The sequence below is a fragment of the Centruroides sculpturatus genome, unplaced genomic scaffold (genome assembly GCF_000671375.1).
Source record: "Centruroides sculpturatus isolate CEXI.00-Female unplaced genomic scaffold, Cexi_2.0 scaffold325, whole genome shotgun sequence".
Lineage (NCBI taxonomy): Eukaryota > Metazoa > Arthropoda > Arachnida > Scorpiones > Buthidae > Centruroides > Centruroides sculpturatus.
The window spans coordinates 632,195-647,758 of record NW_019384556.1 but is presented as its reverse complement, the minus strand read 5'-3'; the positions used below and the strand labels follow the sequence as shown (position 1 = coordinate 647,758).

At 29.7% G+C, this 15,564-nt stretch overlaps 1 protein-coding gene across 1 annotated transcript; it reads right to left on the bottom strand.

Annotated features, from left to right (window-relative positions):
* Positions 1-33: 33 nt before the first annotated feature.
* LOC111623879 (dynactin subunit 2-A-like) lies at positions 34-14,719 on the bottom strand. Its single transcript, XM_023366605.1, has 12 exons — positions 14,637-14,719; positions 8,167-8,235; positions 8,007-8,097; positions 7,854-7,921; positions 5,876-5,974; positions 3,498-3,658; positions 3,174-3,321; positions 2,420-2,485; positions 2,290-2,328; positions 1,960-2,212; positions 338-429; positions 34-263 (listed from the first exon to the last, which is right to left on the bottom strand). The coding sequence occupies exons 1-12, from the start codon at positions 14,670-14,672 to the stop codon at positions 177-179; spliced, it is 1,209 nt and encodes a 402-aa protein (XP_023222373.1). The 5' UTR covers positions 14,673-14,719; the 3' UTR covers positions 34-176.
* Positions 14,720-15,564: the final 845 nt, after the last annotated feature.

Sequence of the window (15,564 nt, the reverse complement as noted above, 5' to 3'; positions counted from 1 at the left end):
TAAATCAATTCTTCCAACAAATTTAAAGTTTACATTTAAATAAGTTACCTAAAGTAGTTACATGTCGAGAAAAAAGTTTTCAAAATTGCATTTTTATAATCATGAAGCATTTATAAATGCTAAATATAGATATATTATGAAAGACTTCTGTTTAATTATTAAAAAAAATAAAGAAATTATTTCTTCAGTGCAGCTATTCTTGCATCCAGACTGGCCATGTTGTTTTTAAACATCTCTGTGTTTTTTGTAAACACATCCTGAACCTTAAGAAGTATTAAAGATTAGCCAAGATATATATTTATCGGTCAAATATTTTGAATTTATTTTATGGTCTTACCGTATGCAGAAGTTTCTCGTCCTTCTTCAAAGAACTTGTTATCTGTTGTTGTACAGTATCCAACTGAGTCAGAGCCTTGCTAAACTGCAAAGCTTAAAATGAAAAATATCTGATTAGGAACTTCCTTAATTCAATTTTAGTTTTAAACTACATATGATTTTCTAATATAAATGAGCATCTAATTCAAACACAGCCAGAGCCAAATCTTTTGATTAAGTAATTAGATTCTGGTGAGTTAATTTTAATAAACTTAAAAAATTTACCAAACCTTATTTAATTCAGATAGGATTTTATGAAGTAAAGAAGGGAAAGCCAGGGACTAAATATAAAGAACAAGAAGTGCTACTATAATACATAATTGAGATATCTGTAGTCTATTTAATAATGCACATTATCAAGCTAGACCAGTGTTTCTCAACCTCTAACGAATCGTTGCCCCCTTCAATAAAACCATTACGTAGTACTGCCCCCTTCACTACAAAATTCCGATGCCGAAGGCAAAGACTAATGCCAAATTCATACTGAATTGAATAGAATAGTGACTAGTATAATGTTATTTGTTTAATTATTGTATGATGTAACAAATAAAATATCTAATTATTCCTAATATAATGTTTTACTATATTGCCAGAAAATTATTTTTTGCCCCCAAAATATAAATTGTTACTAATCGCCCCCTCAACATGGAAAAACGCCCACATGGGGGCGATATCGCCCCGTTGAGAAACACTGAGCTAGACAGTACTTTACTTCAACATAAATGGATATTTAGCCCATTCCATAAAGAAAGTATATTCTTTTTCCATTAAAAATATATGCTTGCCTGTACGCATGAGTATATGTAATTGTTTGTGTTTTATTCAACCTTTTCAATTAAACATCAATGACATACTAAAACTATTCTAAATTGAAAGGATTGGATCAATAGCAATACATAGATGATCTGGTAAGGAAGAGGACATCTCCCAGGAGAACATGCTATGGGGAAGGTATCTCCTACTTAGGTTTTACATATCAAGAGAATATGGAAAAATCCACACAATTGCGCATGAATTCAGGATAAACTATCCACATTTGGTGGTTTTATCCACTTGGCCACTAATGGATTTCATATTGAAAAAAATCAGAAGAAATGCAGTCATATAAACAAGTAGAAAATATTTAATTTAGTTTGACTAATTGTTTTGATTGCAGGATGGAATCAGAACAAAAAACTGATTGTTGCTACAAATATAAAACAGAAGAAAACAAGCAAACCTTAAAATTTGAGCAGGTGTAATAACCTTAAAAATGCAAATCTTATGAATTTTCTTTTAAAAATATTATTTCCTTTTCTAAAAATTGCTATTATTATTATTTCTTAGAATTAGGATCAAATGGAGATTTTTATAAAGGCAAATTTATTAGACCATATTAGGTTGAAACAAATGGTGTACATTTCCTAATTCATCTGCTGTGGCTCATCTTTGTATGTTGGTACACATATAAGCACAATAGCATCCAGTTAAAATGCATTTCATATTTTAATCAAATACAACATTGGTATGTTAGTCAATCCATTTTGTCAGAAAATGGGTAGTGACAACTGGGGTGATTTTTTTATAAAATTAAACCACACTAACCTTGTTCGTGAAGTTCTTTCAGAGCTAGAAGACGATCCATTATTACAGGCACATTTACGTTCAACATTTCTGTTTTTTTAAGAAGATCATATAGTTCTGAAATCTTATTTTGTTTCTCTATGTCTTCGACTTGTGTTTTCTTTTCGGATATCAGAAGTAGTCTCTGCTGAAGTGCAACTAGTCGACCTTCTACCTGATCTAAATGAGTAGGATCCAGTAGGCTAGTTCTTGCAGATAAAATTTGTATGGCATTCTAATATTTTAAAACTTGTTTTGTTAATTTTTCAAGCACTATTGTCAAAATAAGTAAGAGAAAAAAACCATACTCACAACAATACTTTTATCATTTGTTTGCAGAGCCAAAGGAGACTGTAATAATAAATTGTTACATTGAATATATATATATATATATCTTTATAAACAAAAAATTATATAAGTAACTTAAAAAAGTCTCATTTACCAATTTCTGCTGATCTTTACCAATTATATTTTCCAAGTTCTTCAAACGCTGTTCTAAATCACTAATCTAATTATTATAAACAAAAATAATAAACTTTAAAAATTTTAACACATTTTTTCATTTATTTTTCATTAGTCTGGATTTTTACAATGTGTTAATAATCATTTTACAAAAATTATTATTAAATTTGTTCAAGACTAATTTAATCTTTATTCCAATTTAATTCATCTACAGCAAAACCTATATGCAAAAATGCAGTTACTGAAATTTTACATTACTTCAAAAAAATTATACTAATGCGATCAAAATGACAATTTGATGTCAAATACTTTTGAGAGATAAATTTTAATTAGTATTGAGAAATTAATGACTTCTGAAAGGTTCATAAGCTTGAAGTGTTTCATCTTATTAGAAAGGTAAGAATGCAGTCAACAATAAACTGAAGACAATATTAAAATTATTTTTCTTAAATTTATCCATTTATTTAAGTCAATATATTTTAAGTAACTGTAATCTTAATGTTTTAAACTAGAATATTCTGTTGGGAATTCTTACATCTGTAATAATTTTTGGTTGCATTTATTTTCTGTCATTAAATATTTGGCATAATGTTTAAGTACTCAAATTGTAAAAGTCTTGTTTACTATGTGTTATATCTAAACTCTTGCATTTTCTGTATCACTCACAAAATTATTAATCTTTTTAAGTAAATTTAATTTATGTACATACAGATTTTATATTACAGAATACTTACTTTAGACGTCATATCTAATTTAGCAATCTCGGGCTTAATGTGTAACTCATATGTAATGTCACCACCACCAGATGAGGATGGTTGCTTTTCTTTTGGTTTGGAAGTAACAGCTTGTTGCTTAAATCCTTCTAACTGAGTTAATAATTTCCTACAAAAACAATTAGTTATTCTTTTAAAGAAGTTAGTTAATTTGTTTTTTGTTATTTTATAGTTTCTTTCTATGCTTCATAAATACATTTAAACTTTTTTAAGTGACAAATTATCATTTCATCAAAAATCAAAATTGTATATAAAAATTTGAGAAAAATGAGAAACAAAATATACTTTTGTAAGGCATTATGAGGATCTGATAAACTAGCAATTGCAGCTGTTCCAAGCATTTTTTCCATATTAATGTCAACTAATTCATGTTGAAGATTTTCTACTAATTTGGCAAGAGTTGCTGGAGACAATTCTTGATCTTTGGTTTCCTTTTGTATAGTAACCTATAAAAGATTATAGTTGGTTAATACTTTTTACTTAAACCAGATCTTATAACAACTCAAAATTATCCAAACAGTTGCATTTATAAGCATCTACAACAAAATTTTACCAAATATAATGTCTTAAGCTAATTTGATATGTTTAAAAATATTGGGTAAAGAAGGATGTAGCTCTTAAATTTAGTTAAATTAATAAATTAGAATAATTAATAAAGTTAAGTTTAACATTTGATATAAATCGAAATTCTTTCGTCCGATGGTTCTTTTTTACATTTTTTAAGACAAAGTTCGCTCAAACAGAGACCACTATTTTTTAGTTCTGTGTTTCAGACAATACAATCCTGGTGACCGACCTTCTTTTTTAGGCTACTAGCCACCTAAACGCTAAAAAGTCCTTTTTAAAAACACAAAAATTTCCAATTAAAAAAAAACTGAAACACAGAACTAAAATATGGTGGTCCCTGTTTGAGCAAACTTTGTCTTAAAAAATTTGATATGAAATTAACCAGTTTTCCAAATAATGACATTCAGAATGATTGCAGTTCATGATGATATAATATTTCTTATATTTTTGATAGTTCTCTTATTATAAAACAGAGAACTGAAAATTCTCACACAACGGTTCAAGAAAAAATTAATGAATCAAATATATACCAAAAAGTTATATCTTAATGCACTAAAACTTCAAATAATTTAATTAATCTCACAGATATTTGCAAAATTGTTATTAATATCTTAAGAATCAGTTGGAATTCCAGATTGTTGTTATTATTTAATAATCCATTATGTTGATTAGTTCTCTCATTTACCAGTAAGATCTAGTAAAGCTTTCAGTACATTTAAATTACTAAATTCACTTTTTAATTTATACATTTTCTGATTTCGGCAGCATTTGTTTTCATCATATTTTGAAATGAAAATAAAGTAAAATAAAATTGTGAGGACATAACTCAACTGGTGAGGATGCTGGCCCTGAGATATCTAGGGATTTAAAATCTCCTTTCTCAAACACCACGAGGTTTTAACCCTGACCCTGAGAATTGTCTCGTGACACGTCACGATGACGCGAGAAAGCCTTTTAACGTATGGGGTAGTGGTTTGCTGGACGCAAAGAGATCCACACAGAGACCAAAGTGACAAAATTTACCACATTTAATTCAATAAAGACATGCTTACAATGGGTTACACAATCCAGGGAGGTAGGACCCGCACAGGAGAGAGAGAGAGAGAGAGAGAGAGAGAGAGAGAGAGATTGTCTAAAATTATGAGTTCAACATGGAGAAAGTTCATCTCCATTGATCCAGTTGTAGGGGTCTGAAGAGGTTTTGTCTTCAGCACTGTTTTGGACGTTGGAGGGATGGAGAACCATCACGGGAAGTCCATCCTAGCTTTCGGAGTTTGGTATCCTTTCTTAGTTCAGGTCTCCTGGATCGACGTTCTCGAACATCGCTTCGCAACCTCCCTGTGTCTTTGGGAATTCGGGCTTTTATATGTTTTTACCCAAAATCCCGCTTTTTGGTCAATCCGAATGGTGGTCCCCTGTAACTCTATTGGTCCCTGGTCTGTTGCCAGGGACGTGATTCGGGCTGCAAGGTTGCCAAACACTGTGGCCCAAATCACTGGTACCATATCAGGGGAAACAACCAGATAGTGTTTCCCCGGATGATGGTACCGTAAATTTTACTCTAATGTGTATTTTTCTGTCCCAGAGAAGATGCAGCTGTCCCAGCTGCCGCCCCTCCACAGGTGTGTCAGCAGGTCCCCCTTTGAACTCTCAGTAAGATGACCTTCCAAAGTTTCCCCAGCAGACAATCCCTCTCCTGTTCTCATGATGTACAATCGGGGATCTGTCAATTAGGTGTGGAATGTGACAATTAAATCGTCTTGCACCCCATTCCTTGGCCATACCGGTCCTGTTTATGAAATAAGTGACCGATTTATTGGCTTCAACTTGACAGCCAGTTTCCTGTTGGGGGGTAATGTCCCAGCCTCACAAAATGAAAAAATTGTAACTTAAGAAGTTTATTGGAAAAATTTTTCTAGTGTTTTTCTATTTAACTAGTTCTTTTGGATTTGTATTTATTTAACTAAATTAATTAAATAAATAAAATTAAATGTAAAATAGATAATTATAAATGTTTAAAATTTTATCTTAGTCTTAAGAGCATTAAATTTATATACTGTCAACATTATAAATACAAAAACAAAAATATTACACACTTTCATTTGATTCAAATCTTCTACCAATTCTCTCATTTCATGTTGCAGTCTATAGTATCGTTGCTGTGGAGTTTCTTTCTCTTCGCTGTTATCGCCAAGCTACAGAACATCAATTGAATTAGCATTAGTTCTCTTATAAAAAATGATAATTTTTTCATTCAATTTTTTAAGTAAATAATATATATTTGAAAAAGCATCATGTAAATATTTAAATTTAAAATTTACAACTTTATTAATGTTTTGTATATCTATAAGTAAACTCTATAAAAATACATTAATTTTTTTATAGTACAGTATATAGAATTGTAAATGAAATAATTTCAGATTTAAAATTTATTTGATACAAATTCCTAGAAATATCACACCTATGAAAGAATTAAATGCAAGTAATTTCAAAAAAGAAACTTTCAAATAATGTTAATCACTGTAAAAAATATTGAACATAGTTAAATGTGTCATATCTAGAGATTTTCATCAAATAGTTTTTTCCCAAAATTCATAAAATATATGAAAGAGTTCTATTAAGNGTTCTATGTTCTTTGTATACTTGTCGTTTTAATTGCAGGTATTCTGATAACGTCTTAAAGTACACGATATGGTTTTAAATACCTTACAGGTATAGTTATAAGTAAGAAGATACCGCATTATTGTTATTGTAATAATATATAAGGTAATAATGTATATTTACTGTTTTAAGGTTTTAATTGTACCTGTGTAATAGTGTCATTCAATACACATACATGCTTTTTTGGATTATATAAAATATCATTGTGAGTGTCATACAATTAGAAAAGCATTACTCTGTCTTCTGAGGTATTTAAAAAGGATTTATTTAGTGTTTGTAAAAATCATCTTTGCATGAAAAATTTGTAAATTAATTAATTTTTTACTTTTTATGCTTTATATGTGTAGCATTTACACTGAAGAGGGGCTCATATAGGCCCGAAATGCATTTGTGATTTGCAATAAAGGAGTACCTAACCTAATAGCTGAGAGAAAGTCTATTGATTTTACTAATTCAGATTAAAGAGACACATACTAAATCTATAAAAATGAACAGAACTAGTACAAATGTTTAGTTTAATAACAGTTTATATAGAAGATGTCTTTTAAGTCTGGAACCAGAAGAGTGATGTTGATCTTTGTTTATTGTTTTATAGATAAAGCATGGAGCTGAGTTCAAGTTAATTTGAAGATAGGACCTACAGTCAGTGAGAATTTTCTGAAGATTTTAGCAGAGTGCATTCAGACTTCCACCAAACACAGTACTCTGGATGCTTCCTGTTAATCTCATCAGCAACTTCTCGCCAACTGTGGACTCCTCCTCAAAATAATGCAAATTTGTTTCTCCTTACTCATTCTATGTTTTACACAGAAAATAAACACAGCTCAACATAACTCCTATGGTTCCAGACTTATGGGACAACTGATTTATAAACTTTCAAGTAACAGATCTGAGAAATGAATACATAAATATATAGACAATTAATATGGAGAAATAATAACTACAATATTAGAATTGTATAGTGAGTTTTATTTAAAATCACAAAAAACAAGATAATGCTTGAAGTATTCTTTGTACTGTTAACTTTTCTGTAACAATTCTCTAATTTTATTCTAAAGAACTGTATGAATTAAATTCAATCATTAATTATCCTAGCTGGAACTGCTTCAGGTCAAGGAAACACAAAACACCATATACACCTTTTCAATACAAAAATTTAATAAAACAAAGCTTGGAAAACTCTGTTCAGGTTCATCGTTACAAAAGATAATCTCTTTTTCAATTCATTTTGTAATGGTGAACCTGAAGAAGGCTTCTCAATCAAGTCAAAACATTTTTTTAATTATATTTCTGTGCTAGAACAGTGAGTAAGGTGTATTTTGTGTTTTATTAATTAAATTAAATTTTACACATAAAATATTCAGAACAATTCTTAATAAAATATTAAAATAAAATGTTAAATAATGTAGTCACCATTTCCCAATTTCCTGATCTAATATCATAACCGCTGCTTTTCTTTTGACCAATGGTGTCAGAAAAATCTATAAAAAATTCAAAATATTTAATTATTTTAATTAAAATCACAAATATTTTACAAAAAGAGATATTTCAGTTTGTTAAACGTACCAACGCTATTGGCATCAACTCTTTTATCTTTGAATTTTTCATATGCATCATTAGCTGAAATATTTAATTGCTGAACACTTTCACTTTGATCCTAGTAATTTATTTAATCATCATCATATAAGTCTAATTCCTTAAATGCCTACATAAAATTTTTATTTACCACAGTGGGAGTACTCTGATCAGCTTCAGGCAAATCAGTTGTCTCGTAGATGTCCGGTTGATCACGAGCCTAGAAAAAATGACACAGATTAATATTAATTTTAATGAATATACTGGTTATTTCAAGTATCTAAGAATAATTAAATTACATTTAAAAGTAATTATTCAATAAATGAATGTTTTCAATCATCTTTAAGTTAAAAAAATTTATGTTGTTCGAACCTAAGAAATCCTTAACTTGATGACGATTAAAAATCATCCATTCTTTAAACATATTGCTGGTATATACTCATGTGAGTTGATTATTCTTATATAAATGCAAATTAATAATACTACAATTCAAAATTATTAATATAATTTTGTATAAATTATAAAGAAACATGTTTAATATTTCTGTATAATTAATGAATACAGGGTGTATAGTTCTTATATACAAGTGTGCAAGCAATGTATACAACACACAGTAACAAATGCAGCATGAAGACATAGGAAAATGGAAGTACACGAATAAATAAACACAAGAAAGAAAGAAATGAGAACATGTGAGAAATACATATTTTACTCAATTGTCTGTGCTCAACAAGCACACTAGCATTTCATGCTATTCACTTATTTGGGTTGTCCTTTTGTACTAAATTGGTCATGCTCTACAATTTTGTAATTAACTTTTTTCTGTATCATGCATCATTTTCAAGACAGGAGCATTAACTTCCAAATTTTATTGCTAGGAATGCTGCAAGCAATCTCATCTTGTTGTAGTGTACAGTCACTTTACTACAGCTTTACATCACATTTTTAACTATCTGCATTCATCAGTTATGTGGTCATATAAGGACTTAAACAAAACAACAAAAAATTTTCCAATACATTGGTTGTGACTTAAAAAATTATCACACTATGTTCTGGCATTACAGTACTAGCAAACAAAGTTCAGGTTATACAACTGAATATGTATAATAATTAAGAATAATGGCCAAGCTCAATTGTTTTTGCAGCAACTGTTAAGAACACTTAAAATTATAGTTCATATCTTTTGAACAACTTTGCATTTTTTTATTGATGCAGTACCTCCCACAATTGCAGTTTATAAAGCCTCACTTACTTCCTGATATTGTATTTGAGGCTGACCACAGAGAATAAACTAGAAGTCACATCAAGTATGTTAAGGTAAAAAATAAAATTTATTCCTAATCAAAATAAAAAAATGGTGCAGAGCATGGAAAAGATATATACACATATATAATCTATGTTTCAACTTAAATTACCTTGCCTGTTGAGATATTTATTCCTATATATTAGGGACTAAGCTACTAGTAGTTTTTTGCCACACAGTGATGAATTATTACATTTGGCTATAACTTTCATTAACATAACCATTTGCTATAACATTTGGCTATAACTTTCATTAACATAACCACATACCACAGCCTCAAATAAGTCCAACAACACAACTTAAAAGCTCTACGAATGTTTTCAGTCCACTCCTAAGACCTTCATCGGGTAGAAGGAGTTCTAAAATCTGAGGCTGCAGTGTGTGTTTTTACATTAATACATTGTCCAGTTCCAGTGAAAGAATAATTTTTTGTAACTTCTTTTGTTGTCTAATTTGCCAAAAAATAAACACAAAAATAAAAAAGTTTTTAATTAAACTTTGTAATTTTATTTCATATCTATTATCAACAGTAAAATGATTTTTAATGTATTATTGGATTCCCGCCATTTAATATTTGGAAGTCAAAAGCATGCTTTTTATTGTATTTCATATTTCAACAAAAACTTTCAAATTTGAATTTAAATAAGTACCAAACACATTATTAGTAAGAATTTTTAATAAAAACTAGTACTTTCAGTCTAATTTAGGCTGTCTTCAGCTTCTCTGTCAAGTACATTAAAACTTTGTTGAGTTACAGAATGGAAATTTAAAGTGTGTTCCAACTTGTAAAGAACATAATTTTAAAATGTAAAGTGTACTAAATAATTTGAAGTTATAATAATAAATAAAATAAGTAGCAATGAGTATATGAAGCACCATGTAATGAAAAATAAATTAATTTATTAATAAAAGTGATAATGAATAAAAAATAAAAAAAGTTAAAAGTTTGATTATCCTCATCTATAAAGTAGCATCCATGCATTGGAGAATAGTTTATTGGTCTCTTATGTTGATGCAACTTCCATAAGTCACATGCTGCTAGGGTTTCTCTTATCCCAGTCCTTTGCTTATCCTGGGATTTTGGGAAAAAAGTGAACTGGATCCTGGGATATAATTAATTATTTTTAAGATATAAAAAATATCTTGAAATCAAATGATATAATTATTTTTCATTTTTTAAAGTAATTTAATACATTTTGCAACCTCCAAAATTATAATATTAATAATGCTGTGTAAAATATATCTTAAAAATTACCTTTGAATTATGTAAAAATTTTCACAAATAGAACAAATTTATTAAAGTTAGTTGAAAACTGCTTACAAAAAATAAAAAAAAATGAATTAATATCAAACTTCTAACTTAGATAATTTTCATTTTTTAAATGAAACATAATACAAAAGATTATTGTAAATTTTTATAATAAGATTTTAAAAAGCAAAAGATGGTTGATACTCTGATCACTCACTTTGGTTCTTATTTTAGTAATGAAAAGTCCTGCTACTGAGAATGCCCTTACCGATTCAGTTGATGTGGGTGAAATCATCTTCAATGCATTTATGTGTTTTTTCACCCGTAGACTGGAAGATTTCTAGCTTGTTTTCGAGATGTGTTGCAGTACTTCTTTTGCTGTGTAGTATTCTTGATTTGTCTACCTCGGCTGCTTTAATAGCAACATCGAGCTTATAGCCTGATAATTTGGCAGTTCTTTTGGCTTTAATAATCAGGTTTATGAAGAAAAACTTCATACTCGTTTGTATTCTTGTCCAATTTGCACAATCTGGCATAATGCAATCATTGAAGCTATTGGGCATGGTTAAAAATGAAGACAGCATCAGCACAATTATTCAAGATATTACAGGTTCTGACAAGTAAAAAATTTTTGGAGTCCCGCCACAAATAGGCTACATATTGATTATTGACAACCTGTGACATGCCATAACAAACAAAAATTTAAAAAAACTAATAGGTAGGTTTAAAATGAATAAATACAAATGTATTCTGACAGTTTATGAGTTAATTATACTTTCTATTTGCAAAATTTCCTCAATCTTAACACAAAATAAGAAAAAAGCGAACTTTTAAGAAATTTGCAGGACTTCCCGGGATGAGAAGAATTTCCTGGGTTAAAAAACAGCAAAGATTCCAGGATCCTGTTAGAGAAACCCTACCTATTATATATTTCTATCATTTTCTTAATTTTGGATAATTTATATTCTCTTATCAGTTCAATGATGATCTTATCATCTCGTATAACCTCATTATTGAGTTGCATGACACATGCTGCTCAGGCTGTGTTATAGTGTCTTAATAGTAATGGTAGTCACATATTCTTTGAATCTTATGTCTAGCAAATGGAGTGTATAATCAATGTATTTAGTATTGAATCAAAGTTTCTGTTAACTGCTGGGATCTTGTATAGTCGTGGGATGCTGCTGTGTTTAGTTGGACTTCGTTGTTCCTTATTAATGCCTGTGTGATGGGATTTTGTCAATAGATATCATTGTATCCAACTTTCTGAGAGATTGCTTTATATATACTTATACTCCCTATTTTTAAAACAGTTAAATGTTCAGAGTTTGAGACTGTAGGAATTTAGTCCACATCAAGAATCTGGCCAGGAAATTTGGATACCATAAACAAATCATGAAAAAATTGATTATTATTTACAAACAGCATATAAACTATGTAGACCCTATACTAGGAAGACACAGTAGAGTCATAACTTACACCAAAGCCAAACAATTCCTACTACTAATAATTATTAAATATCAAGTAATTTGACATAGAGGTAGGCATTAGGCAGCCACTCAAAATGTAATGATCATTCAAGAAAATATAGAAATAGTTATTGCAAAAGCATAGAATTGTAAATCATTTATCAGCACTCTCAAGTAAACACCACCTCTAGATACAATANACTCATTCCGTCCACACTATTGTTGAACTTGCATGTTCGGACGTGTAGCGCGGAATCGACACATAGCTACAATTTATTTTGTGTTATTTATTTCTGTATTTGTTATATCTATGGACACTTCAGAGACTCTATGTGGTGACTTCTTGCAACCGTGAACGAATCAAAAGACGAGATAAGATTAAAGAGAACATTTATTAGCTTACATACGTCTGACTTGGATTTTACACAAATTGCGAAATTATACCCCGACTTACGCGAATTCAACTTACGCGGTTATCGCTCGGTCCTACCTATCGCGTAAGTTCAGGGTATTACTGTATTCAATATTTAATAATTATTAGTAGTGGGAATGTAGCCCGATTTAATCCAGTAATCGTTTGGCTTTGATACGATTATTGGGCTTTATGATGTTTACATAACTTACACCAAAGAGCTGGACAATATATATAAAGCAATGTCTCAGAAAGTTGGATTCAGTGTCATCTAATGATGAAATCACACTGTATATACATTAATATGAAACAACAAAGATCAACTTAACATCAATACTATTCTGCGAGCATACAAGATTCCAGCAGTTGACAGAAACTTTAGTACAAGTACCAGATATATTAGTTATACAGTACACTACACTTTGTAAGATTCAAAGAACATATGGCTGACATATGATTAGGATGCTCTAACAGTCTTAGCAAAATATGCCATAAAATCTAATAATGAAGTCTTAGATGTCTCTCTTGCTTATCCAATGCAAAATCCAGAAATCTAGAAGACAAAACAGCACTTTGATAGCTAATCGAGATGGAAGTCAAGGCCAAGATTGTAAAAAAAAAAAAAAAAACATAAAGGAATATAGCTAGACTCAATCTCTATTCATAATCCTTTTAATATTTAAAACAATAAGATTATTAGAACAGTTATGTAGCATATTTCAATGAAAGTTTGGCTGCAATAGCCAACTGAACAGTTTTTTTAAATATAACAGATTTTAAATTTTGTGCTCTAATTGGTTAGAAAAAAGTTCAGTTTGCTAATCTTGATTTAAAGATGGTATAAATATACAGTTTTCATCATGGAGAAATTTATTTCCCTGCACGTCCAGCAAAATTTCAATGCTTGCATATGCTAAAATGCAGTGAAACAGAAACTAAATTGGGTGTTTTGTTATATTAAAGCGTGAATTTGGCTAAACTTTCTGATATTTGGCTACAACTTTTTGAGAACAATTAACCACTTTACTACAGTTTAAATATGTGTAGTTTAATTCATAATGTATGTCATTAGACAATTACTTAGTAAATTTACTTTCGATATATAATTACAAATAAACCAAACCATCTTTTGGTGTTAAAGTCATTTACTTGTGAAGTTTTTAATTACAATCAAGTACTTTCTACATTTCAAAATTTCATCTTTGGGTCCAGCGTATACCATTCAAATTACAATTTTTATCGGTTTATTCTTCATCTAAGCTCAATGTCGTTAAAGAGCATATTTTTATTTAAAATATATGACAACAGACACTGTTAGCGATATATTTTTAAATTATTTAATAGCATCTACTTGCAATTTTCATTTTCTTTTGATATCATATAACTTTTCCAGAATCAACGATCATAAATAATTATTATATACACCGTGCTTCGAAATAAGTCTTCGTACTAACATCTTCCATACATTCAAAACTTTGTTTTTATCCACACAAGAATACATTCAAAGACCGGCATAAATTTAATAATCAAATTAAATTTAAATTATTATGAAAGTCAAAAACCACACTCTTCCGGCGTTAAAACATTTAACATCCAAAACTCGAACGTTTTCAGTGAGAGAACCGAGAATCTTTGGTTTTCGGACCGTCTTTGGCTCGAGCCGAAAACATCTGCATTTTGGACGTTAAACGTTTCATTGCAGAAAAAGCATGGAAGGTCATCATCAATTTGAGTAATAAATTTATTACGGGAAAATCACCAGTAATACAGATTAATTCGTACTGTAAAACCGCTTCTGTTGGAAATACTAAGATAATTTGATCTTAGTATTTCCAATGAAAGCAACTTTGTAATTTGAGTTATTTAATCAACAACTGCATCATTTTGTGTATTTTGTACTTATAAGGGTGGATTAATAACCGGTAAACATCAACATGACCTGTACACCATGGTTATTTACTGATCCACCCTTAAATATCCTTATGTTTGTTATAGATGTATATGAATTTCTGTATGGCATTTTACTAATGAGTCATACTGCCTTGGGAGAAAGCTCTCCATTCAAATCAAGTTTAAATTTGTAAATTAATGCAGGAAAATAGTTCCTTTATATGTACAATAGCTATATACTTGTGTAATAAGAATTACCAATTCATAAATTCATACATTTTAATTAAAACATACGTACAATTCCGGGTAAATCGGCATACTTTGGATTCGCCATTGTAGACAGACCTCTTATCGGCTGCCAGTTTTTAATTTCTACGTCATACATTTGAAATTTTTATTAATTAATAATCGTCGAAATTAAACGAATAATAATAATACTTTAATAATTAAGATATTTAATATTTTATAAAATTTAATTTATAAAATGTTTAAGGGTAAAATTTAGAAATAATAAATAAAAAAAATTGAAGAACGACAAATATTTGTATTTTTTAATTTATACCGCTATATTAGAATTAATAATAAATATAAATGTATGATATTATACTTAAAAGTTTATGTATAAATTAAGGTAATTAATTGTAGAGCGGCGCACGAAGATAAGTTGCCGCCATTTTTGATTCTTTTACTATATAAAATTCGTAGATTGAGAGATAACTCTTTAAAGCTAGTTTCAAGAGAAGCCACTTTGCTCGACGATACATGAATAGTTCCATCGTGTGACTAGCTAGTCGTTGCTAACGGTTAAGATGATCCCCTACCACTCTGGGGAATCCGGGATCGAATTTGGCCGGTGGAAAAACTCCAGGAATTTTTTTGGTGTAGTCCGGCCGTCGAAAAGTTCTGAAATTTTGCTGGGAAGTTCGTGTATAAAGGGCATCAACGCTATTAAATTTTGGTGGTTACTGGTCGAGGGCGTGGGAAGATAAAGGGAGTTGTATGTCGGACTTTAATGAAGATTAGCATTTATAATTTTTTATTTTTATTTTTTTATTAAACTCATCTGTACCCTCAAAATTAAGTTTTTTGCCATTTTTTGCCAATGTAAAAAGATCTTTACATAAATTATCCAATATCCTAATAGATAGCATCACCAAAATTTTAAACTTTTGCCGGGAAAGTTACGCTACTCGTTGCTGGAATCAGATACGACAAATGTAACGATG